Source organism: Haliotis cracherodii, unplaced genomic scaffold (assembly GCF_022045235.1).
Source record: "Haliotis cracherodii isolate W230 unplaced genomic scaffold, xgHalCrac1.p SCAF_19, whole genome shotgun sequence".
NCBI classification, from domain to species: Eukaryota; Metazoa; Mollusca; class Gastropoda; order Lepetellida; family Haliotidae; genus Haliotis; species Haliotis cracherodii.
The window spans coordinates 15,013,786-15,037,883 of record NW_027266274.1 but is presented as its reverse complement, the minus strand read 5'-3'; the positions used below and the strand labels follow the sequence as shown (position 1 = coordinate 15,037,883).

General features: G+C 40.1%; 1 protein-coding gene across 1 annotated transcript in view; it reads right to left on the bottom strand.

Annotated features, from left to right (window-relative positions):
- Window positions 1-24,098, bottom strand: part of LOC139466788 (SCO-spondin-like) — a 59,880-nt gene that overhangs the window by 15,449 nt on the left and 20,333 nt on the right. The window contains exons 19-29 of the mRNA XM_071248474.1: window positions 23,622-23,714; window positions 21,501-21,710; window positions 13,830-14,090; window positions 12,946-13,194; window positions 11,824-12,033; window positions 10,005-10,193; window positions 8,714-8,905; window positions 5,005-5,274; window positions 3,004-3,570; window positions 884-1,075; window positions 260-451 (exon numbers count right to left, since the gene is read on the bottom strand). Of these exons, the coding sequence (XP_071104575.1) occupies window positions 260-451; window positions 884-1,075; window positions 3,004-3,570; window positions 5,005-5,274; window positions 8,714-8,905; window positions 10,005-10,193; window positions 11,824-12,033; window positions 12,946-13,194; window positions 13,830-14,090; window positions 21,501-21,710; window positions 23,622-23,714 (2,625 nt within the window). The remainder of the gene's footprint in view (window positions 1-259; window positions 452-883; window positions 1,076-3,003; window positions 3,571-5,004; window positions 5,275-8,713; window positions 8,906-10,004; window positions 10,194-11,823; window positions 12,034-12,945; window positions 13,195-13,829; window positions 14,091-21,500; window positions 21,711-23,621; window positions 23,715-24,098) is intronic.

Sequence of the window (24,098 nt, the reverse complement as noted above, 5' to 3'; positions counted from 1 at the left end):
AATCAAGAATTGGTTCTTCGATGGTGATGTATTTGATACGGATATCATAGTTGTGTTTCGCACCTGAAGTTTGCATTGTCAAGCTAGGAACGTTTAGATAACGTTTGTATTTTTTGGTCAAATCCAACATTTAAGCGTATACTTGCTTTTGCACGGCAGTGTATTTTAGACCACTTATAAAATTAAGGTAACTGGAAACAGAAACTGCTATTAATAAAATGGAACAAAAGCCGCCACGTATGGTATGTTGGTTGTTTACCTGGACAATTAGGCAAACTACATCTCCCTGTGGAAAAGTCTTCATACGTCCCTGCACAGACTCGTCCACCAAACTGTGGGGATGGTCTTGTACAAGTCCGGTTCCGTCTCGTCGCCCCGTTCACAAGTGACCCGCAGGTTTCCGTGCACACTGCAGCTGACCACTGGCCCCACTCGGAGAAGCCCCCGTCGACTGAAAGCAGAGACAGTACAAATTACCTTTCTGAAACACTTTGCAAGAATCTGGCCTCTAAACTCCGGTGGAAGGTTATATTATGAGGTTTGGTTTGTTTGTTGTTTAACGCCGCACTCAGCAATATTCTAGCTATATGACGGCGGTCGGTAAATAATCGAGTCTGGACCAGACAATCCAAGGTCGACATCAAGAGCATCGATCCACACAATTGGGATACGATGACAAGCATCTACCAAGTCAGCAAGCATGACCACCCGATCCCGTTAGTTGCCTCTTAACCAACGCCCAAGTCTTGGGAATCAAAGAGACATAACATGTCATAGGCCTTTTTAGGAAGACATAATTTGATATATGAATAAGTGACAAACAATATTTAATTTATTCAGAAAGACGTTATTATGTACTCTATGATGTCTATATTTCCCTTACTTGGGCATCTGGGCACTGTACAGGTCCTAGATTCTGTCTCCTCCGAGGCTCCATCACAAGCACGGCCATTGTTCTGAGGTGTGGGTGACGTACATGCCCGCCTTCTGGAGGCAACTCTCACGACATTCACACCACATGTTTCCTGGCAGGCACCAAAGGTCCAGGGCATCCATGGCGACCAACCACCATCCACTGCAACAGACAACAGACATTACACTTCCTGTGTGGTATGGAAGTCGGTCTTTTGCCTTCGGCCAAACTCGCCCCCTTCCAACCTGCCGTCCGCCATAAATAGCCGTGAAGATGGTGCCGCCAACGAATATCTTTGGCTACACTGTAAAAATATGTTTACATTACCCTAAACACGTTTAACTGTTAAAAATCATCATTAACATGTTAGGACCTAAACTTGTCAAATTATGGGAAAATCGTTTTTGTTTATGATCTGAACACATTTGACTGTGTACGTGATTTGAAAAAGGGGAGCTTTCTATGTCTTCATAAACGTTACATAAGGACACAGATGTGTGTCTCTTTGTACGTCTGTGTGGCATAAAAGCTATTTTAGCTGTTTAAATAGATTTGTTCAAGGAGGGGAGAAGTAAATAAGATTATGGGTCTAACATAGTAATCAGACTTTCATTATCAGCTTCTTGTGTGGGAGAAATACTATTCCTCGCAAAGAACACATTTACGAACATATAGATTTTCAAACCACGGCGCAATACGAACCAGAAAACTATTGCTTTTAGTCCTTCGTGCTACCACCTGTGCGCTACGGAGACTGTTGTCGTCATTAGTGGCCATTTCCTAGTCCCTATAAATCGAGTGTGGTTAAGGTGTACATTTGTATTTTAATATTGTACCAAGTTCGTTGTAAGTCCTGGTGGCATACGTGTTATGCAAGTGCCCGTGAATCTGATTTGCACATCTAATTACAATATATATTATACATCTTATATCATATCAATAAATATTTATCCACATTTGTCAGAACGCATAATGATATGCATGTTATTTGAACGTATTTGAATTCTGAACATGTTTAAATTCTAAATATGTGTTCACTTTAAACATGTGTAAACGTGTTAAAGTTCTTCATATGCTCAAACATGAATAACTTCTAAATTTGTTTAAACGTAAGGAAGAGAATTTATGGATGTCAACTCCTTTATTATGAGGAACACAACGTTTCTGAGTGTATACTTACTCCTTCATCAGGTGTATCACTTCTAAACGCCTTTCAAAAACTTGATGCTTAAACGTGTTAAATCATAATTATTAGGATGTTGCGTTTGGCTGGTGTAATAGGCTGTGGGACGACAGCTCATTTGATGTGTGCAAACCCTGACCAAGTTCGTTGTATGACCCGGTTGCATACATGTTATGCTATTGCTTTTGAATCTCATTTGCACATCTGATGTCAATCAATATTATACATTCTATGCATATTTGACTTAATGTCAAATGGTATGCAATTTATGTAAACCTGTTTAAACACTTAACCTGTTCAAAAATGTTTAAACGTGTTTGGTCTGTTAATCTTTCAATATATTGGCATCATAGGTTCTGATCCTTATTAGGCTGTTGCTTCAGCATGGATGATATATGGCGCTCTATTAAGATAAAGTAGATTCAGTTATTTACATTTGGAACTCGGCAAATTGGATACGATTACATGCACAAACGAAGTCAGCGAGCCTGCCCACCGATTCCGTTCGCCGCCTCTCACGATAAACATGGGTTGCTGAAGACCAATCCTAACCCTGGCCTTGACGGGGGTACCGAGTATCGTAATGCTTTGCTTGTTGGTTGTTAAACGCCGCACTCAGCAATGTTCAAGTTATGTGACGGCGGTCTGTAAATAATCGAGTCTGGACCAGACAATCAAGTGATTGACATCGTCAGTATCACACCACGCAACTGAGATGCGATGAATCAACCGAGTCAGCGAGCCTGACCACCCGATCCCGTTAATCGCCTCTTACGACAAGCATAGTCGCCTTTTACGGCAAGCAGACCAATTCTACCCCGGGTGTTCACGGGTGGAGTATCGTAATGCAAAGTAAGATAAAGAACAATGTGAAGTATTACATCAAAGACCAAGCAAATATTCTTACCTGTAATGTTGCATATCCCATTCATAAGGTCGAAGCTATTACTAAACGCAATCATGTCGTCGTATTCAACCACACTGGCTGCATCGGTGGCGATAGCACCAAGATCAGCTTTAAATCTGCTGTAGAGGAAGGACACTGTCTTGTAGAACCCAATGATGCCAAGGGCTTTCACCTTGATTCCTGCTTGACGCGCTGCCTCTCCGGCTGACACTGTCTCTGAGGGAGAGCTTGTTGTAGATCCCAGGATGGCCACAATGTGTTTAGGAACTGACAACCGATCTGCCGTTAGAAGAGTGCGCGCCTGATCCAGGCCTAGATTGACATACGTGGCGCCTCCTGGTTGAGAAATGGAATCCATTTGTACCCGTAAAGAAGCATAGTTTGAACTTAGAGGAATGACGGCTGAAACGTTTGTCCCATACACTACCATTCCGAATCTAACCGTTCCAAGCTGTTGCAAGGCAGCGCTAATTTGTTGTTTCAGCAATTCTTTGATTGTGTTAAAGTTGGCTGGCGTTATAACAAACCGTGATCCATCAAGCAGAACCACGACGTCCGCCGGGCATGCTGTAAAAATAAAAATAAATTAAGTTGTAAAATCTGACATCACAATAATGATCCGGCAAAATCACAGTACTTTTCTGGCAATATCACAAATACTGTTCCGGCAATATCACAATAATGTTCCGGCAATGTCACAAATACGGTTGCAGCAATTTCACAATGATGTTGCGGCAAAATTAAAATAATGTTTCGTCAATTTCACAATAACGTTCCGGCTTTATCACAAATAGTGTTTCGTCAATTTCACAAATAACTTTCCGGCAACATCATACTGTTCTGGCAATATTATAATAATGTTACGGCAATATCACAATAATGTCCCGGCTATATCCCAAATAGTATTCCGGTAATCATACAATAATGTTACGGCAATATCACAGTACTGTTCCGGCAATATTACGAATACTGTTCCGGCAATAATGCAATAATGTTCTGGCAATATCACAATAATGTTCCGGCAATTTCCCAATAATGCTACGGCAATATCAAAATAATGTTCCAGTAATATCACAATAATGTTCTGGCTTTATCACAAATAATGTTCCGGCAACATCATAGATGCTGTTCCGGCAATATCGCAATAATGTTCCGGTAATATATCACAATAATGTTCCGGAAATATCACAATAATGTTCCGGAAATATCACAATGATGTTCCGGCAATGTCAGCTTAGTGTTGCGGCCTTTTCAACATAGTGTTTCCTCAATATCACAACAATGCTCCGGCAATATCACAATATTTCTTCGGATATTTCACAATAATTTATAATGTTGCGGCAATATCACAACAATGTTGCGGCACCATCAAATAGCAAGAATGGATTTTAAACGCTTTAACCACTATGCTATTACGAGCTGACGAAAGAAAAAGTGCAAAACAGTCTGTGCAACTTATTATATATTATTTTAATATTACTAATATCATTATATTTTCCAATACAATTTTCTAATGAGTTTGGATAAGGTGAGGTGAAATGAGGTTTAACTTCGCATTCAAGATTTTTTCGCTGATATAGCCAGCATTTTTTTTGTTTTAACCCCTAATGCAGAGCGCCAGGCAGGATAACAAGTACCATCTATTAACGCGGCCTGGGGATTGAACCACCGACTTTCCGGGGTTTGGATAAAGTTTTGTTTGTTGTTTAACGCCGCACTAAGCAAATTCCAGCCATATGAAGGCGGTCTGAAAATAATCGAGTCTGGACCAGACAATCCAGTGATTAACATCATGAACGCAACTGGGTTACGATGACATGCGTCAACCAAGTCAGCGAGCCTGACCACCCGATCCCGTTAGTCGCCTCTTACCATGCTTACGACAAGCATAGTCGCCTCTTGCGGCAAGCATGGTTGCTGAAGACCCACTTTCTATCGGGGTCTTCACGGGTCAGATTTGCTAAAGAAGAAGCACACATTTTCTGAAAGATACAATCTCACCTATAGGTAAAACTGTGAGATAAGCTTGAGTGGTCATCCCGTCCATTCTGTAGCTGTACAGGCCAGAGTCCACCAGTTGACCATTCACAACGACCAACGTCTGGACAGTGTCCCTTGTTGTGATCTGGATCTTCTCTGAGTTGGCTAGCGGGACATTATCTTTGTACCACGTGCCCCTTGTTATACCAGCTTCAGAAAGATTTACTTGGAAGGTTCCCAAATATCCAGTTTGTATCGTCTGGTTGATTAAGTCGTTCATGAACTGGAGACCTGGAGAAGCACAATGAGAAATCTGTATTGGTTTGAATAACATCCTTGGTACGAGGTTCTAGGACGGCACTTATGACATGGTAGTTTATATTCATATCAATAAGTAATAGTTACATTAATAGTCAGTCACAGTTTTCGAGACGGAACATTTATTTTGCTCACCCAATCAAAAAAAAATATTTCCTTCTTTTTTAAAATGAGTACCAGAACGTTTGGCGCTCATTTTTAGGTCATCAAGTGAATTATTTTGTGTGTGTGTATATTGGTTTAATTATTTGCTCTGTGAACTGTCTATAACAATGCAACAGCATGTACATGTCTGGACTAATGCCATTTATGATAAAGAAGTCAGCATTTCACTTTGAATACACAATGCCATTTAGAAAGTGGTCAAATGTAACAAATATATTTGGGATAACACTTTCTAAGTAAAGTGCAGATTCTAATCCGGGATTCTAACCCACACTCATAGAGTTAGGCACCTAATATCCAGCACACAAAGTCGGCGATCTGACCCACTCAGCCACTAAAGCTTCCATAAAATGAAGGGTACACAAATAACGTGATTTGGATTACCAGCATTTCATTTTTGTGGAAGCCTCGGCGGCTGAGTGGATCAGATCGCTGACTTTGTTAGCCTTTCAATTTAACAAGTGTCTTGTGTTGGTTTGGTACACATGGTCTGAGTAGTCTCCGAAGTGATATGGGATGACCATCAGAAGGACACATTTAAAACGACAGAGCATCACAGACATGGAAATGGCAACACAAACGGTGATTTCTCAGAACGATGGAATCAGATACTAGTACCTTGTTATCTGGATAAATGCGAATGCTTACGTTGACTGTTATGATTGTAACGTTTCAGGCATAAATCAGATTGATAGTTTGTAGATAAGTTAATTGCATAATATTACCAAGATACTTAATAGTTCATTTGGAAAATAATGAAAAATCTGCGGATATACATCTTTGAATCAATAACATTATTTCCCAATTTCATACCATGCAACATGTTCAGTGTCTCTATATAGAGACTATGCTTGCCGTAAAAGGCGACTAACGGGATCGGGTGGTTAGGCTCGCTGACTTGGTTGATGCATGTCATCGATCCCAATTGCGTGGCTCGATGCTCATGATATTAATCACTGGATTGACTGGTCCAGACTCGATTATTTACAGACCGCCGTCATATAGCTGGGATATTGCTGAGTGAGGCGTTAAACAACCAACCAACCAACCAACCATATAGCCATAGGCATGGTGACTTATGTTTCTTCAGATCCCGTTTACCATCATGTGAGTGAGTGAGTGTGGTTATACGTCGTTTTTAGAATTTCCAACAATATCTCGGGAGAGGACACCGGAAATGGGTTTGACAAATTCTACTCAAGTGAGGAATCGAACTCAGGCCACCGGCGTGACGAGCGAACGCTTCAGCAACTATGCTACCCCACCCGACCCGTTTATCATCAGAGTGAGTGAGGGTGTGAGTGAGTTTGGTTTGAACTCCACTTGATGATGAACAGTATCTCAGGTGTGTCGAGGTGTGTCAGCTTAATGACGGGGGAGGGGTGGTGTGGATGGTCTAGGGGATCCCAAAATGATGCAGGTCTTTACTACATTGGTGAAATAAAAGTGACAAAACCCTTTTCATGTTTATAATCTCTGCTAAAGCAGAATCGATTGTACAATTCCGACTATATCATGAGCATGTGTTTATGAATCAACAATAGTGATGACACCACGTGAGCGTATCCTGCCCCGCCGATGGCACCCATCACAAATACATGCAAAGGCAAGACAAGTGTTCATGTGTATGGTGGCGCTGACAAACCATAACCCCATGGTATTTTTGGAGTAAAACCAGACTCGCTCATCAGAAGCATAACCATGACTTACGAACCTACTAGCATACGTTTCTAAGGGACGCAACTCTGCACGGTTTAGCGGCGCTTCAGACGATAGGCCTTTCGTTCTCCGTGGGGCACAGGTGGCCCATACGTCTAAAGCGCCGCGATTCGCTGTGCAGAGGTGCGTCCCTTGGGCACGCCAGAAACCTATGATTGTGGGTTCGAATCCCGGTTCGCCCCGATTATGTTTCTAGGTTGTCAGCACCATGACCGTGCTCGTGGGTTTCACCGAAATGGTAAACGTCTGAGACCTGCATCACTTCGGGGTTTCCTCCCACATTAAGCTGACACGCCGTGATATAACTGGAATACTGTTAAAAGCGGCGTTAAACCCAACTCACTCACTCACTCGCTTTCATTTTCCAGATCATTAACGAGCTATAGTAATAACACTTGATGCGGCAGATTTCCCGTAATTTATATTAGGAGACAGACTGTTAAAGTGTTGGAAGATGAAACCCACTTTCTCATTTTCTGTAATGTTTATTCAATCAGCGGTTTTATCGTTATATCCGTTTGTTTGCTCTATCCGTGTTCGTTATATCCATGTTCTACTGTACTACAAAAAGCAAAGGCATTTAACCATGCATTTTGTATTTATTCAAAAAGCCATAAGTTAACTTACATTTTGCAGCAAGACCATTTACTGACGTTTCTATCAGTTACTCTCGTTGATAATACTTTTACTGGTGCTTGAGGCACCCACTTCAGAACTCTATAAACACCAAGTACGTAGCTGATGAATGTAAAAAATGCACGTATTTTACAATACACCTACATTACAATGGTTGGTGGGTTTTAATATAATTTATATGGTTTAATCATGTTTTAAAACGTGTGTCGTAAGCCTTTACCGGATGGATATTGTATATTTGTTGCTTAAATATCATGTTATATTAAAATAATGAACAGTATGTGACACTATAATAAAATATATCTCATCTCATCTCTTCTCATCTCATCTTATCTCATCTTGCTCATCTCATCTCTTCTCATCTTGCTCATCTCATCTCATCTCATCTCAGGGGCGGTCGGATAGCCTAGTGGTTAAAGCGTTCGCTCGTCACCGCGAAGACCCTGGTTCGATTCCCGACATGGGTACAATGTGAGAAGCCCATTTCTGGTGTCCCCCGCCGTGATATTGCTGGAATATTGCTAAAAGCGGCGTAAAACCATACTCACTCACTCACTCATCTCATCTCATCTTGGTCATCTCATCTCATCTCAATTCTTCTCATCTCATCTCATGTCATCTCATCTCATTTCACTCATCTCATCTCATCTCTTCTCATCTTATGTCATCTCATCTCATCTCATCTCATCTCATCTCATCTCACTCATGTCATCTCATCTAATCTATGATAAAATATTCTCATCTCATCTTTTCTCGCTCATCTCATCTCATCTATAAAAACACATTCTCATCTCATCTCACTCATCTCATCTCACTCATGTCGTCTCATCTCATCTATAATAAAATATTCTCATCTCATCTCATCTCATCTCATCTTATCCATAATACATACCCGAGCACAGCGGCACGGAACAGGCTATTTCCTCCACTTCCGTCAGAGTGTCACTACACTGTTTCCCGCCGTTTTGAGGTGGGGGCAAGTTACATTGCCTGGATCTCGTCCTCCGCCTTGTGATGGAGCGTCCACACGTACTTGAGCATTCTGAGGTCACCCATTGTCCCCATGGACCGATCCCTCCGTCCACTGAAAGCATCACCGAATTAACCAATAGACACAAACTTAGCCCTCAGCATCAAGATTTGTCTGAATCAATACCCAACAAAACAACATTCAGCAAGCAGCTGTTGTTGACACAAACAACAGTGATCAGTGTCATTTGTAGATGTAGGAACTAGGTTAACAATAAGTCATGTGACGCCATTCGACATTCGATTTGTATAGCTAAAAAAACATCAATGTTGACGTTTTCGTTTATAACGTTATTATAAATACAGTTGACACTTTCAATTCGAAGTTCTGACCATTACATAAAAAAGCGATCAAACCGGTTCCATATCCAATAAATCTCTGCATAGCAGAGTCGATTGTACCAGTCCGACTATATCATGAGCATGTGTTTATAAATCACTATCAAATCGTGATAGTACCAGGTGTTCGCGAAAAGGTGAGCGTATCCTGCCCCACCCACGGCACCCGTCACAAACACATGCAACGGCAAGTCAATTGTTCACCCGAAAACACACGGGAACATATATAGTACAAGTCAAAATAGGGAATAGCATCATTTTTGACACTGATGCGTCAAATTTGGAAATGTCCTCCACATGTCTACCATATAACTTTTTGAAAGCTTTACTGAAGCCTTGAATGTTGTAACCTTGATCAAACAACTTCTGAGCAAGAGTCGCATTACACTCTTTGAAATCTTGGTAGAAAGTGCATGCTTGATTGTATCTCAAAAGTGGCGAAATGCACAAAGCAAAGGCTGGAACGCTGCAAAAGTAATGACTAATACACCTCTCCAAATACAATCCCTAAAGTTTTCACACCATTTCTATGTGCAAACCTCTACATCAGTGTGATACCTTCAAAGGATGTGTAATCTCTGCATTCCATGTTTGGGCTGCTATATCAGATATTCTTAAAGAAATGGCCGATTCATGGACATTAGGAAGACCTGCTTGTTGGCATTTTATGTCTAATTTGGATATTTGGGACTCCCAAATAAGTTCGAGACATCCGGAATTTCACATCCAAGTTCGACACAACGTTATTCGACTGTATATATATATCTTTATATACCAAATATCAACATGTAGTCGCATGTAGTGTATGTACTTACCTGGACACAGCGGCACATTGCATATTGTTCGCTCTGTTTGAAAATTCTCTCCATAACACAATCTGCCGCCATTGCTAGAGGGAGGGTTATTACATGCCCTTGATCTTGTCCTGATTCCTCTTACACCTAAGCCACACGTTGACTGGCAGGTTTCCTCCCATTCACTCCAACCGGACCAGTTACCATCAACTGAGAACATCAGACACAGTGCGATATTCAAACAAGTATTCTTGCGCCTCAAAAGACGCCAGTTTGAGTGAGTGAGTGAGTTTGGTTTAACGCCGTCGGGAACAGTGTTCCAGATATATGACGCCGTTCCAGCTTAACTTGGGATGAAAGCCCCAAGCGATACAGGTCTGAGACTTTGCTGAAACCCACAATCACGAGTATGATGCCATAAAGTCTTGAAACATAACCAGGGCGAATCAAGGATTGATCCAATGGTCGTGGGTTTCTGGTGCGCAAAGGGCTTTGATGCACTTATGTCCTCATGTACGGAAACCAGCAATCCAGCCCTCCACGGGGTTCACAATAGTTTAAGAGTGAAAAGGTATCAGCTTCCTCGTGGGCCCCGAGTTAGACTCGACTCATACATCTTTATTAATCAAACGTTTGTTGTTTAACACCACACTCAGCACTGGAAAAACTTGAACAATGATCACCATAATTGTCAATCCATTGTGCCACTTTGCCAAATATCACTTCTGCGTTCTATTCAGTTTGTGCCTTATGTGTAAATATAAGACCTCCATTTCTGGAGATTCGCTCGCAACTTGATGACGTCGTATTGTGGACGACGTTAGTTTTTAGAGGGGAGTGTCTAGTGAATTGTTCCCCATTGATGCAGTTTGACAACGCAAATAAACGATCGAATTCAAAAGCGGGGGAGATATGAGAATCGGCATTGGGAGAAAGGGTACAGGTAATCGACGTAAGGATTGTGAGAATATGTGGAAAATACCACACTTAACCCACTTGTTCGTAAAATGGACTTTTCTGACAATGTCGAGGTCGGATTCTATTGAGGGAGTCATCATTATTAATATACGGGTAAATATTTCAAAACTTTTCATCCTCATCCTCAAGGAGGCTGTACATAATGTTGATATCTCATAAAAGAAACGACTTTTTATGGGACACAAGAAATGTGCTTTACACATTGTGCCCATGTGGAGAATCAAACCCGGTCATTCGGCGTGACCACTAGGCTGCCCCACCGGCCCTGTTCATGTAAGAAATACAGGCACATAGGATGGGGAGGGGGTTTGGTATCCATAATGGATATTTTCTCAGTTACAGCTACAAATCAGATTCTTTTCTTAATGATAAACACCTTGCAACAACGTAAATTATGTAGCATTTCTTTTCAACAGTCTAAAGCATAACTATGTTTTTCCAGAATTTCGGACATAATTTATTTTTTTCGACAAAATCAGATGTGATTTAAAAGCACTTCTGTACCTACTGGTACACTCACTGGGCTACAGCTACGAAGGTTGCGTGTTCCATCCTCGCAAATATAAAGAAAACATGGGTCATTTGATTTGTCATTGTATTACATTGTGTTCAAATGCAAATTAAATTCCTAGCGAGAAACATTAATGTGTTACAATCTTAACGGAAGTTGTATTCATAGTAACACCGGGTATTAAATCCCATTGGATGCCGTCACTGGAAGATTTTAAGTTACATATGCAAGTCCGCCGTGATATTGCTCAGATATTTAGATACTTTTACTAAAAGCGGAGTAAAACCATACTTACTCGCTCACTCACTATAAATTCAAGTATCGAATGAGTTGATTTTGATCATGACTTACTTGGGCAGTTGTTCTGTAACTGACAGCTGACTGCCTTGCTCTCCACCCTGGTTCCTTGGCAGTCCTGTCCTCCATTAGAGGGTGGGGGGTTGGAACATGTCCTGATGCGACTGATGGGTTTCGTTGCCTCTCGCCCGCAGGTCACAGGACAGACCACAGCAGCCGGATTCCAGGCTGCCCATTCAGAAAACCCACCATTCACAATACCACCTGTAATAAGATGTTGTTAGGACTTATCGGGGTGTCAATAGGAATCATCAGAATGTCATTAGGAATCATCAGAATGTCATTAGGAATCATCAGAATGTCATTAGGAATCTTTAGGATTACATTAGAAATCACGGCATTAAGAATAATTGTGATATCATTAGGAATATTGAGGAAGTCATTAGGAATAGTGATAATGTCATCAGGAATCACGAGGAAGTCATTAGGAATAATAATAATAATGTCATCAAGAATCACGAGGAAGTAATTAGGAATAGTAACACTGTCATCAGGAATCACGAGTAGGTCATTAGGAATAGTAATAATGTCATCAGGAATCACGAGGAGGTCATTGGGAATAGTAATAATGGCATCAGGAATCACGAGGAGGTCATTAGGAATAGTAATAATGTCGTCAGGAATCATGAGGAAGTCATTAAGAATGATAATTATGTCATCAGGAATCACGTGGAGGTCATTAGGAATAGTAATAATGTCATCAGGAATCACGAGGAAGTCATTAGGAATAGTAATAATGTCGTCAGGAATCACGAGAAAGTCATTAGGAATCATCATGCCATGACAGATTTACTCTAGATACATGAAAGAATTGGGTGGTCCTTAAATTCCGTCGACTAGTATACTCAAACGTTAAACCCAACTGTTTAACTTCTTCAGACTCTTTCGTTGACATACTATTTCAAAATGACGATCTTGATGGACAAAGCGTAAAAGTTTCCACAGAGAGGACATGAAACATGATATGCCTCTTTATGAAAACCAAATGTAGGATACTGTAGGCAGTAAAATTATCTGGCACAGGGTATTCATATTTAGGTCACCTCCCTTTTGTATATAGTAGTTCCGCCCTTGACATGAAAGAAACAAGTAATTGTGGTCCAGCCACTCGCCTACCTGATACTGTCAGGTATCCATTTGTGGGGAGGTTTTTGACGGTGTAAGTGTAACTTCCTTCGTCAGCCTCCTGTGCATTTCGGATGAGCAACTGCCGTATGTCACCGGCTTGTACTAAACTGTACTTTGATCCTGCAGTCAGCGGCACACCATTCCTGGACCAGACACCGGTGGGCGACCCTACAGGGGACACGCGGGTCTGGAAGACCGCATCAGTTCCCAATGTGGCTGTGATGCTGTTCAGAGGAGCTGGAACAAAACGACGAAGTGAGGGAGTGAAATTCTATAATCTTCATGTGTATTCAATCAATAACGGAATCATCCTCGATGTTATTTTCCATTGACCGACACTATAAGGAACCAACTATTTGAAATTCGGGGGTGGTGGGGTAGGGGGTTAAAGGGTGTGAGCCTGGTTTGGCTGAGATTTCGCCTGGAGATGAGATATTTATTCAGTTGCGGCTGCAAAACCATATATTTTTTTAATTAAAACCACGAGCCTGATTTTCTTTTTAAGAAGAATGTAATTTTTGTTTCAGTCAATTTCTTTTCTTCAACAGTCTGAAGCATAATTCATTTTTTCTCAAGAATTTTCTTGGACAGTTTATTTTTTGCGAGAAAATCCCAGCCCCCTCACCCCATCCCGAATATCAAAAGGTCGGTCCCGGAATTGACGTCAACATTCCAATCTCCTATCACGAAAAGAGTACATTATTTCACCGCTTGAATCAATCAAGTGTAATCTGAATAAACGGCTGTTTCTAGCGTCCTGTTATTCGATCGTACCCTAAAAGAAGCTGTAGTGGCGAATAGGTCCAGTATATCCTTCATAATGGAACAACAATAAAGGCATATGTAGCGGGTCAGCGTATCAATGAACATACACACAACAGTGAGGGTGGCCTGGCGTACATCCCCGTCAACGACGACACTGTAGTCACCAGCGTCTGAATGCTGTACGTTGGGGATGGTCAACCTGCGATCAGCACCGTTGACGCTCTTCACATATCTGGTGTCACTTGACAGGTCCATATCTCGGGTCCGCCACATGATGTTGAAAGCATCAGTGCGACTGAGGGTGGCCTGGAAGATGCCTGAGTTACCCACGAGTACGGTAAAGTCCCCTGGAGGGCTGAGGATGATCACTGAAACACACAGAGAAAATATTGCATACTCACCCAGTTCACAAAGCCTAGGGATAGAGTAAAGGGGTTTGTGATATGAACATTCAAACTAAATTGCAATTTGATTTTCATCAAAGTGTAACAGGAGATCTAATATTCCTTCACAGGGGATTCAGTATTCGTTCACAGAAGATCTAATATTCCTTCACACGAGATCTAATATTCCTTCACACGAGATCTAATATTCCTTCACATGAGATCTAGTATTTGTTCACAGGAGATCTAATATTCCTTCACAGGGGATCTAGTATTCGTTCACATGAGATCTCATATTCCTTCACAGGAGATCTGATATTCGTTCACAGGAGATCTAATATTTGTTCATAGGAGACTAAATATTCGTTTACATGAGATCTAATATTCGTTCACAAAAGATCTAATATTTGTTCCGAGGAGACTAAATATTCGTTCACATAAAGATCTAATATTCGTTCACAGAAGATCTAGTATTCATTCACATGAAAACTAATATTCGTTCACAGGAGATCTAAAATTCCACAGGAAATCTAATATTCCTTCTTATGAGATCTAATATTCCTTCAAGGGAGAAATCATATACCTTAACAGGAGATTTAGTATTCGTTCACAGGAGATCTGCGTGCACAAATATGGCTTACCGAGACACGCTAACGCTGTCGACATTATAGCAATTTAATATTAAATATATGTGTGTTATCAGCCACTTCAGCTGTACATAAGTTAGCATAAATTATCAATGACAGAGAATAATCAGCCCAGATTGTCCGCCGAAACAGATTACAATTTGGCGTAAAGGGCAAATAGTTGTGAAAATTAAATGGACCACTGAAAATCAGTGATGACATGTACCCCAGGTGTTCGCAAAAGAGTAGGCATGACCTGCCCTACCGGTAGCACCCGCCATTCACACAAATTGCATGCAATAAGTAAGTATTTATTGCTTGACGCCGCACAGCAGTAGTCCTGTCATGCGACGGCGGCTTGTAAACAAAACAGACAATCAAGTGATCGATCAAGCAGAAAATCTTGCGACACGATAGTGTATTTTTTGTTGCAGCTGATGAACACGATATGTAAATTTTGAACTGTGGCTGTTGTTTACAAGTGCAGGGACCCTGCAGCTTAACAGAAATGAAAACGTGTATGAAATATGTTCGTTTTGCAACCGGGAGAGGACGGTTTAATTAAATAATTCCTTTGGAGTTGACTCAACAAAGATAATGACATATTAAACGAAATAAAACTCGTCTTCAGCAGGTCCCAAAAGCAAGGCGTGGCGAAGTTATGTTTGGTGAATAGTTTTCGGCTTCTAATAAATACACATTGGATCAGTAAGTGTCATATTTTGAAATGCTTTCCAAAACATAATATAAATGTCGAACTTAATGCTTGCTTTACTATAACAAACTCATTGCACGTTTGCTAACATCATATCACTTGACAAAGTAGAAACAATTTATGAATAACAACTTCTTTATTTACTGTAAAGGCGACGTTTCGGTATAGATCCTTATACCGTTGTCAAGCAACGTACTTACTTAGTTTGGGTTTTAACGTATTCTATCCGACATATAGGTATTTCGCGCCCATATGCAAGGCAAATACAGAATATATATAGTAGATGGAGGATTAACAGTAAAAACAATTGCATAGATTTACGTGAGTAGGTTAAACACCTCATCCCACCTGTGTATACTTAATCCTGTTTAATTGGTTTCCTGTCTTATTGGCTTCCTCCTCCTCCTCCTCCTCCTCCTCCTCATCATCATCATCATCATCATTATTCAGCCTTGCTTGATAGCGGTATAAGGATCTATACCGAAACTTCTAAGTAATGCCTATCAAACAATTGACCACATGTTCTTGGTTTAGATAAAAAAAACACATTGATAACATATTTACGTTGCTAAAATTACACAACACTTTTATCGTGAATAATGTTCTTTTAAACATCGCAAACAAACATTTAACATGTGAGAAACTATACAATACATCCCTAACGGTATATATGGAGCACAGTAAAAATGTGCTTACAAGTGTTAAACAAAGTCACACACAACTTCACCCAACAGAAAGTATATAGAAAAACACATTGAAAACGTATAAAACACTGGATTAAAAAAAACAAAACACGTTCGTTCTGTTTCGCCATTGACATAAATACATTACCTGTCTCCTTAGTGAGGGCTGACCTGTGCAATGCCGTGACAATGTCCGAAGCATGTCCAGACAGTTCCTCAAAGTTCGCCATCTGAATCACTGACTCGTTCGAACTAGCAATACCTTGAAGTTCACTCCTGTATTTTCGATAAATTGACTTGAACTGTTTGACATATACATCTATCCCAACAGCCAGGATGAACACCCCAGCTGATTTCGAGCTTGACGCAGCCGCCAGGGTGTCTTGTGGGTAATTAGAGACACCGTCGGTGATGACCACCATGGCCTGAGAGTTTGATGATGGCTCTTCCAGCAGCAATGTCAGCGCTCTCTGTATCCCTACATCAGTAGACGACCCCCCGCCAGGATAGTCCACCCCGTCTATTTGTCTGAGTAGGGAGCTGGAGTTGGATGAAGCTTGAATAACATCAGTTACAACACTGCCGAATACCACAATACCGACCCTGGTGCCATTGTTCCTGGTAAAGGTTTCCTCTACAATTCGTTTCAGAGCCTCTTGGATCAGACGGAAATTGTCCGTTTTGACACTATGTGATCCATCAACGATATAATATACAGTATACGGTGAAGAGTCATCTACAAAGAAAATAAGACTTTTATCAGAATATTGCTATACAGATTTTGATTGTAATTGTCGATACAGTATAAGTTGTAGCAGGATCACTCGGGGTACATGGGCTTTTATGCGACCCTTATTAGGTTTTATGCCACGAGACGGAAGAGCTGTAACCAATTTATCTTACCGACATAATTTGATATGACATTGTGAAATAATTCAAACAAATTCAAAATTAAGAGAAAACAGCTGTTCGATTAAGCCTAGGTGACCTTGCGCTATTTCAGGTGAATTCCATTGACTCGGAAAAAGAGTGCGGCTCTTTGCTTTGAGTGAGTGAGATGGGTTTAACGCTGCTTTTAACAGTATACCAGTTATATCACGGCGTACCAGCTTAATGTGGGAGGAAAGCCTGAAGTGATGCAGGTCTTTGACGTTTAACACTTCGGTGAAACCCACGAGCACGGGTATGGTGCTGACAGGCCTAGAAACATAATCGGGTCGAACCGGGATTCGAACCCACAATCATCTGCACAGCGAATGGCGGCGCCTTAGACGACTGGGCCACCTGTGCCCCCTTCTTTGCTTTGAAGCGGGGTAAAAGGGATTTGTTCTGCCATCAGAAAACCACGTGCAGCCTGACTTGCACGTGGCGGGTATCAGGGATGTATTCCCCGCTGAGAATGTTTTTCCCCTCCAAGGTGAGATACACAGTAATTAATCAAGTCCACGTGGACCAATCAGATCTCATCATTCCGACTTGGGGGCATGATGTTTGCTTGTATCACAAGAAGTTATTTTGTCATGACGATGGATAATTGGACAAAAATCATGAATATGACTGATACAATAGCAAGAGAATATGCTATCATTCATAACTGCACTTTGTAGATTTCACAACGTAATGTGATGTGAAAGTGATACAACTGATAGAAGAAAATGTGATTGTCACAAGTGTCGGATAACAAGGTTGACACAATTTTATAGACAACTTCTTTAATACTGTAAAAAGCGACGTTTCGGTGTAGATCCTTAAACTGTTGTCAAGCAAGACAACGGTTTAAGGATCTATACCGAAACGACGCTTTTTACAGTATTAAAGAAGTTGTTATCCATAACATTGTGTCTACCTTGTTATCCGTCAACTTCTAAGTAATGCCTATCAAACAATTTAAGGTGTCGGATAAGTGAGCGATCATCTCACAGTTGAAGGGAGGTAAATCCGGTAACCATAGATGGATCTTACAGACGACCGAAATACCCACACAACAAAACCCAACTGCCACTACCACTACCACTACGACTACAACACCTCGTTGTCCATCACTATCACCTATCAGCGCTAATTAACTGTTAAGTGTAGGCTTTCATTTGTCCATTGCGAATCACCTTTTAGAGCCAATTAACTGTTGACTTCCCTTGTTATGTTTCCATCTTTGTGATCTTACTACCTTTGTTGTTCAGATACATATATATTCTATCTGCTTCACAGCATTTAGTTACCCCATGAAAGAATAAGTATATACTCCGAAACGTTGTGCGTTTTGTTTCTCATGATAAATGTTTAGAAGTTGACATTCATAATTCTCTCCTTAAGTGTATCACTTTTAAATGCCAATCAAAGACTGAACAGTAAAGTAGTGCTTACCTTGTATTGAAAGATGCAGAAGGATCAGTGTCATCACAAACAAACACACAACAGGCTCTGTCCTCAATGTCATTGCTGGAAAATGAATGATCATGAATTCAGTCAGAAAATGCAAACTCTACTTGCTTTCTCATTCTGGATTAGAAAACAACCATATGTTACCAAAGTAGACCTTAAACGTTTTGTGCCATAAATTAAACCAAGTTCAAGTAAACAATTTCATTATCTATTTAGTGATGAAATGTTACATATATCACTTTATTTATTAATATTTCAATCGAGAGAAATAACATTTTAAGCGGAACTACCGACTTAACACTTAAGATTTCAGTAGTGGGTCATGCATGAACTACTTTGCAAATAATATGTTTGTCTTTTTTGGTCAAAAATGTTTATCTGATGAACATATTAACATCGCAGATCACTCGATGAGCCAAACTATTCTCAATGAATAATAATCTTCTGGAAACAACGACATTGGTGTGACTGAAGATGCTTACCGATATGTCGCTCCCGTCTCTTCTTCCCTGAGTACGAAATGACTCCATTCGCGCTATTTTTTCACTTGAGAAAATATACGATAATGTATACACAGTGACCCCTTTAAATCGCTCCACGACATACTGATTGTGTCTCTGTAGTCAAGCCTTTGTTCATTTGCATCTGAAGAATAGCCTGGGTGTTAATAGTCAGTTTGTTCCCATCGCAAGTATAGGGTAGTCGATGTTATCTTTATACGTAACATAGCAACACCTATATACACAAACCTACATACATAAAGCCAACCTCCGTTATACGAACACCTCTGGATAACCAGTTCGTGATGTGCGAACTTCGTAACTGAATAACAGTTTGAATAACTCCTCGAGATCAGGAATGCATTGTGACGACTTTTCGAGATATCCGAATTCGTGTTGTAATGTGTATCACCATACGAAACATATTCGAATGATCGAATTCATGCCGATCACTTGTGCAGTTGTACCCATATTTAAACCGGTGATATTGACACTCACACACACACACACACACACACACACACACACACACACACACACACACACACACACACACACACACACACACATATATATATATATATATATATATATATATATATATATATATATATATATATATATATATATATATATATTGTACCAGATATGTTGTTCGACACATCCGGTCGACATTACTACCTAGCCATCAGACGACAGAAAGCAAATGTAACATCGTGGATGCTTGTAAATACCATTTTTATATATTAAGAAATATAAGAGGAAGCATATTACATCTACGTTTATACATCTACATGCAATTTATACTAAGACGACAAATTGTCTCATCAAGGTAAGTTGTAATTTATTTTGAAGTCTTCGAGACACATCCGGGTAATTATAGTGGTAAATATAGTAAGATTTTCTCGGGACCAGACTGTGAGTTCGACACAACCGAGGAATCGACACATCCGATTTTGAGAGAACGTGGCGCTTCTGTACATGCAACGCTTCTTAAAGTCATAAGGTATGGTGTTTATTGACATTTTTCAATGTAAACATGTGCAATGAATCAGGTGTGTAAGGTTCTTTCAGACAATATATACATAGTGCTTTAAAAGTGCTTTAACATGATAATACTAGTGAAGATATTCCCCGTACGTGTGTACGTGCACAAGTACATGTTGAAACACCATGCATTTAACGAGGTATATATTATGGTGACATCAGCGGGGTGATTTCTTACTTGACTGAACAAAGAATACTACCTTTTGAAAAAAGTGTTCAGGTCAAGCCGGGCGTGGGAAGCCATTGATGAAATGAATTTGTCTGTATTTTAATGCGGCTAATGCTTTCAATCTGTCAAACTGGCAAAGCGCGACGGTGTAAAAAGAACTGAACTCTCATTGATGGCAAGACCAGCTTGTGGACAAAAATAAACATTGAATTTCTCGCAGAGCGTAACGCAGGTCTACATAGAGATCACCACCCAGTATATATACTAAATAGGAGTGAATGTGTTTGTGTAATTATTCAACAATTTATCACTGTACGTGTCAGGTAGGTTTGTTACAAGAGTACAAAGAGAGCTCCTTGGCTTGTAGACGGAGAAAAGTACATTAAATGTTGACAAAACCAGTAGGTTTAGCATGGCAAACGAACAGTCTAAAAGCATTAGACAAACTTTTAGAAGTCGAATTTTCGGTTTTCTCGAACTGAATGCTCCGATCCAAGCATTTCGTTTTTCCTTGTCAATTGAGTGAGTGAGTGTGTGAGTGAGTAAGTGAGTGAGTGAGTGAGTGATGGAAGGTCACATAACCATTTCATTCTACCGGGTACCCATTCACTGCTGGGTGAACAGAGGCATATTTATAAGTCACTACCCTAAGGAGACACATACCAAAGGAACTACACGTGATTCATAAAGCTCACGCCTCGTCCAATATTTTTCTGCAAACCTAATATGACACCGTATACGGCAACTAAAGACACCATAACTAATAATATATCGCCCTTCCATAAGGTAGGCAGTGCCTTGATACAGGTCCCACCACACGGAATTAGAAGGAGTGTGTAGTGGGGTATATAGCAGCTGTGATTGGATAATATTGTATAAGATTTTGATGTTTTTTATATCTACATCTACCCAGTAACCATGATCTTCAAAATGTAATCCTGTTGATTGGTAATCACTACGTAGACTGAATGTGCCCGCATATTTTTGTGTATATTTTTGTGTATCTTTAGGTTGAGACCTGCTGTTGGTGTGTGTAACTCTCTTGATAGGAAATGGGCTTGGCAAGATATATATTTTAGCTTTAAGGCCCTGGATGTGGAATGTAGGCCTCGGAATGGCTGTTGAATGCCTAATGGTTTATAAAAAAGATAACTGTGGTGTTGAAGTCACTTAGTTGTGTGTCATTGAAAAGGAATATAAGTAAAGGGAGACATTACTTGTAGGCTTCAAATTAGTAATCGTTGTTTTGTTCTAAGAGAGAAAACACGTTTACCTTTTGCAGGACATTCGTTAGTCAATCCACAGGTGTCTTCCCTGGACTGCCTGCCCTCTCCCTGGCAAAACTGGCCATTGAACAGCGTGGAAGGACTGTCACAGTTCCTGAACCTGAACACCACCTTCATGGCTGTAGTGCCACATGACACCGGACAGATCGTTGAAGCAGTGTTCCAACCTCCCCAGACACCCCATTGACCATCTCGATCTGAAATACAGACATAACCATTGATTATCTCGATCTGAAATACAGACATAACCATTGATCATCTCGATCTGAAATACAGACATAACCATTGATTATCTCGATCTGAAATACAGACATAACCATTGATCACCTCGATCTGAAATACAGACATAATCATTCACCATCTCAATCTCAAATACAGACAACACCAGTGACCATCTCGATCTGAAATACAGACAAAACCATTAACCATCTCGATAAAAAATACAGACAGAATCACTGACCATCTCGGTCTGAAATACAGACATAACCATTGAAAACTCTCGATCTGAAATACAGACATAAACATTCACCATCTCGATCTGAAATACAGACAAAATCACTGACCACCTCGATCAAAAATACAGACAAAATCACTGACCATCTCGATCTGAAATACAGACATAAACATTGAAAAATCTCGATCTGAAATACAGACATAACCATTGATCATCTCGATCTGAAATACAGACAAAATCACTGACCACCTCGATCAAAAATACAGATAGAATCACTGACCATCTCGATCTGAAATACAGACATAACCATTGATCATCTCGATATGAAATACAGACATAATCATTCACCATCTCAATCTCAAATACAGACAACACCAGTGACCATCTCGATCTGAAATACAGACAAAACCATTAACCATTTCGATAAAAAATACAGACAGAATCACTGAACATTTCGATCTGAAATACAGACATAAACATTGAAAAATCTCGCTCTGAAATACTGACATAACCATTCACCATCTCGATCTGAAATACAGACAGAATCACTGACCATCTCGATCTGAAATAGAGAACATAACCATTGAAGAATCTCGATCTGAAATACAGACATAAACATTCACCATCTCGATCTGAAACATAGACAGACCATTGACCATCTCGATCTGAAATACAGACAGAACCACTGACCATCTCAATCTGAAATACAGACAGCGCCTCTGACCTTCAGGAACTGAAGTATAGACACATTCAGTAATCATCTCAAACTTAGCCAAATACAACCCGGACAACTACATCGTCTCTCAGTGACATACCCCAACACTTCAGTTGGGAGTACTGGTAAGAAATGGTCATAAGCAACATATGACCTGTCGTACGAGATGGATGGGGTGAACAGGCTTGGTGATTTGAGAGGCATCGTATCCTGACGGCGCGGGACATTACACATAACATCACTACTAGTCTGAGCTTGAACAACGACAATATAGAGCTTATGGGTTTCATAAGACTTTATCAATTCTAAGAACATGTGAACATTTTTCTGTTTTACAATTAAACACCTTCTTTCTTGTAGGAAATGAAATGAAAGAAATTACTTTGAATTAGTCAATATGTCAGATGATTTTACACATTTGTATTAATATGACCACTTTCATTAGTTGTCATTGATAAATGATAATAGGAAAATGCATATATCTACACCAAAAGAAGATTCTTTCATTTAGAGTTTTTATTAACATTGATTGCTTTTGCGTGACAATTGGATAGTCAGTAATACGTGTCTTGTTCATAAAAATAGTATATAATTGTTGTTCGAGAGTAATGCAAGTTTAGAAACTTGTTTTGTTTGTTTGTTTGTTTGGTTTGTTCTATAACGTCACACGTAGCAATATTCCAGCTATATTACAGCTAACTGAGTCTAGACCAGAAAGTCCAGTGATTGACATCACGAGCATCGATCCACGCAATTGGGATACGATGACTTGCATCATCCAAGTCAGCGAGTCTTACCACCCGTTCCCGTTAGTCGCCTCTTACGACAAACATAGTCACCTTTTCGGCAAGCATGGGTTGCTGAAGACCTATTCTACCCCGGATCTCCAAGGGTTTTAGAAAGATGCGGAATGAAATCTAGTGATGGACATTTCAGTACCTTGACAGGTGTCTCCTCCAAATCCTGCTGGACAGACACACTGGCAGGAGAATACGTTCAGAACGCCGCCATTTTGACAGTTCTTCGTACAAGCTACAAAAAACAGTATATGATCAAATACTGATTACAAAACTGTATGAGTGAAACAAGGTGAGTTAAATACATATATTAGATAAGGCTTCCTTGGGTTCTTAAAATGATTTAATGACATGAAATTTGAGCATTAGGTTTGGAAGACCAACGTGACAAAGACACTCGCCACGTTGAGGCTTGTTGTGATATTTTTATATACACTACTCGTACATCATCATCATCATCATCATCATCATCATAATAATAATAATAATAATAATAATAATGATGATGATGATGATGATGATGATGATGGTGGTGGTGGTGGTGGTGATGATGATGATGATGATGATGATGATGATGATGATGATGATGATGATGATGATGATGGTGATGATGATGATT